Source organism: Eimeria acervulina, genomic scaffold (genome assembly GCF_000499425.1).
Source record: "Eimeria acervulina Houghton genomic scaffold, Eah_scaff2225, whole genome shotgun sequence".
Classification (NCBI taxonomy): domain Eukaryota; phylum Apicomplexa; class Conoidasida; order Eucoccidiorida; family Eimeriidae; genus Eimeria; species Eimeria acervulina.
In genome coordinates, this window is record NW_013548546.1 from 1 (window position 1) to 2,433 (window position 2,433).

The 2,433-nt window shown below is 56.3% G+C and overlaps 1 protein-coding gene across 1 annotated transcript; it reads left to right on the top strand.

Annotated features, from left to right (window-relative positions):
* EAH_00065580 (Major facilitator superfamily protein, related) lies at positions 1-1,964 on the top strand (the record flags this gene model as incomplete). Its single annotated transcript, XM_013392820.1, has 2 exons — positions 1-1,450; positions 1,827-1,964. Coding segments are annotated over 2 exons (1,588 nt in total), but the record flags the coding sequence as incomplete, so codon positions are not given.
* Positions 1,965-2,433: the final 469 nt, after the last annotated feature.

Below are 2,433 nucleotides of genomic sequence, written 5' to 3' on the forward strand. Positions count from 1 at the left end.
GCAGCAGCCGCAGCAACCCATGCAGCAGCAGCAGCCGCAGCAACCCCTACAGCAGCAGCAGCAGCCGCAGCCTCCCCTACAGCAGCAGCAGCCGCAGCAACCCCTGCAGCAGCCGCAGCAACCCCTACAGCAGCAGCAGCAGCAGCCGCAGCCTCCCCTACAGCAGCAGCAGCAGCAACCCCTGCAGCAGCCGCAGCAACCCCTACAGCAGCCGCAGCAACCCCTACAGCAGCTGCAGCAACCCCTGCAGGAGCAGCAGCCCCTGCAGCAACCTTTGCAGCAGCCGCAGCAACCCTTACAGCAGCAACTGCAGCAGCAACCTCAGCAGCAGCAGCAGCCCCTGCAGCCTCCCCTGCAGCAGCAGCAGCCCCTGCAGCAACCCCTGCAGCAGCAGCAGCCCCTGCCGCAACCCCTGCAGCAGCAACAACTGCAGCAACCCCTGCAGCAGCAACCTCAGCAGCAGCAGTCCCCTCAGCAACCCCTGCAGCAGCAACCTCAGCAGCAGCAGTCCCCTCAGCAACCCCTGCAGCAGCAACAACCGCAGCAGCAGCCCCAGCAACCCCTGCAGCAGCAACTGCAGCAGCAGCAACCTCAGCAGCAACCGCAGCAGCAGATGCCGCAGCAACAACAAGCTCAGCAACAACCTCAGGAGCAGCCGCAGCAGCCTGCGCAGCAACAACTTCCGCAGCAACAGCAGTCGCTTACTCTGCAACAGCAACAACCGCAGCAGCAGCAGCTGGAGCAGCAGCGCATGCAACCTCCGCCTCAAGTACCTCAGCTGCCGGTGCAGCAGCAGCAGCAGCAGCAGCAGCCTGCCCTGCAGCAACAACAGCAGCAACCGCAGCAAGAGCAGCCTGCAGCAGCGTCGCCGCGTAAGCTTGCTGCAGCAGTAGCCTCACCAGCAGCAGCAGCAGCAGCAGGCTCTCTGGACACGCAGGGTGAGGTGTCTCTGCAGCCAGTGAGAGCGGAGGGCCCGCTGCTGCGATCTCAAAAAGAGAAGCAGCAGCAGCAGCAGCAGATGGAGAAGCCACGGCGGGGCGAACAGCGGGGGGAAGCAGCCGCTGCTTTAGCAGCAGCAGCAGCAGCAGCAGCAGCAGAAGCGGCAGCAGATTCGGAAGGCAGTGACCAGTGGTCTTTGACTCTGCTGCGGCTGGAGCTGCAGCAGCAGGAAGACATGCGATTGCTGCAGCAGGAGCACGCGGAGCAGCTATTTGCTGCGGAATCATCTGCAGCCGCAGCAACAGCAGCAACAGCAGCAGCAGAGAAGCGCCAGGTGCACGTGCTGCTGCTCTGTATGCTGCTTGTAGGGTTCTCTGTTGCTGCTCCCGACTCTATCTTAGGAGCATCAGCAGCACAAGAGATAGCAGACCTACGAAACCTGCCTGCTGCTGCTGTACCCGCAACTGCTGCAGTTATCAACGCTATGGGGGCCGTGGGGGCCCTTGTCCAGGTAATATGCTGCAGTTGCTGCTGCTGCTGCTGTTGTTGTTGTTGCTGTTCTTGTTTTGGCTGCTGCTGTTGATTTTGCTGCTGTTGTTGTTTCTGTTGCTGATTTTGCTTTTGTTGCTGCTCTTGTTGTTGCTGCTGTTGCCGTTGCTGCTGTTGCTGTTCCTGTTTTTGCTGCTTCTGTTGCTGCTGTTGCTGCTGCTGCTGCCGCTGCTGCTGCTGCTGCTGCACCTGTGCCTTTTTCGAGCTACTGCTGACACCGACAGCAGCACGGCTGTTTTCGTGTTGTTCTTGAGCCTTCCCTGCTATCTGCTGCTGCTGCATCTGTTCATATTGCTTCTGCTGCTGCTGCTGCTGCTGCTGCTGCTGCTGCGTTTCAGGGGAATTTGACTGCTGCAGTGTCTGAGGCTTACGGGTGGGATGTGCTGTTCGGGGTGCTGTGCACATTTGCTGTTTTTAGCGGTTTGCTGCTGCTGCCTGCTGCACTAGCAGAAGTAAGAAGGAAATCCCTTCCATAGCAGCAGCAGCAGCAAGCTGCAGCATAAGCAGCAAGCTGCAGCAGAAGCAGTAGCTGCAGCAGCAGTAAGCTGCACCAGCAGTAAACTGCAGCAGCAGTAAGCTGCAGCAGCAGTAAACTGCAGCAGCAGCTGCATCAACTGCAGCAGCTGCAGCAGCAAAACCAGGAATACCAGCAGCTGTAGCTGCAACTGCAGCATCAGCTGCAACATCTGCCTGTGCAGCTGCAGCAGCAGCTGCAGCAGCAGCAGGAGCAGCAGCAGTTTGTTTATTTGTCATTATTCTTCGCTCGCTGCAGAGCCCGAGGCTCCCCTCTAATAAACACAAATTAAATTTATTTATTTATTTTAATTAAATTAAACTAAATTATTTAAATTAAATAAATATATTTATTTAATATGTGCATGTATATATATATATATATGTATATATATATATATATATATACATATATATATATATATATACATA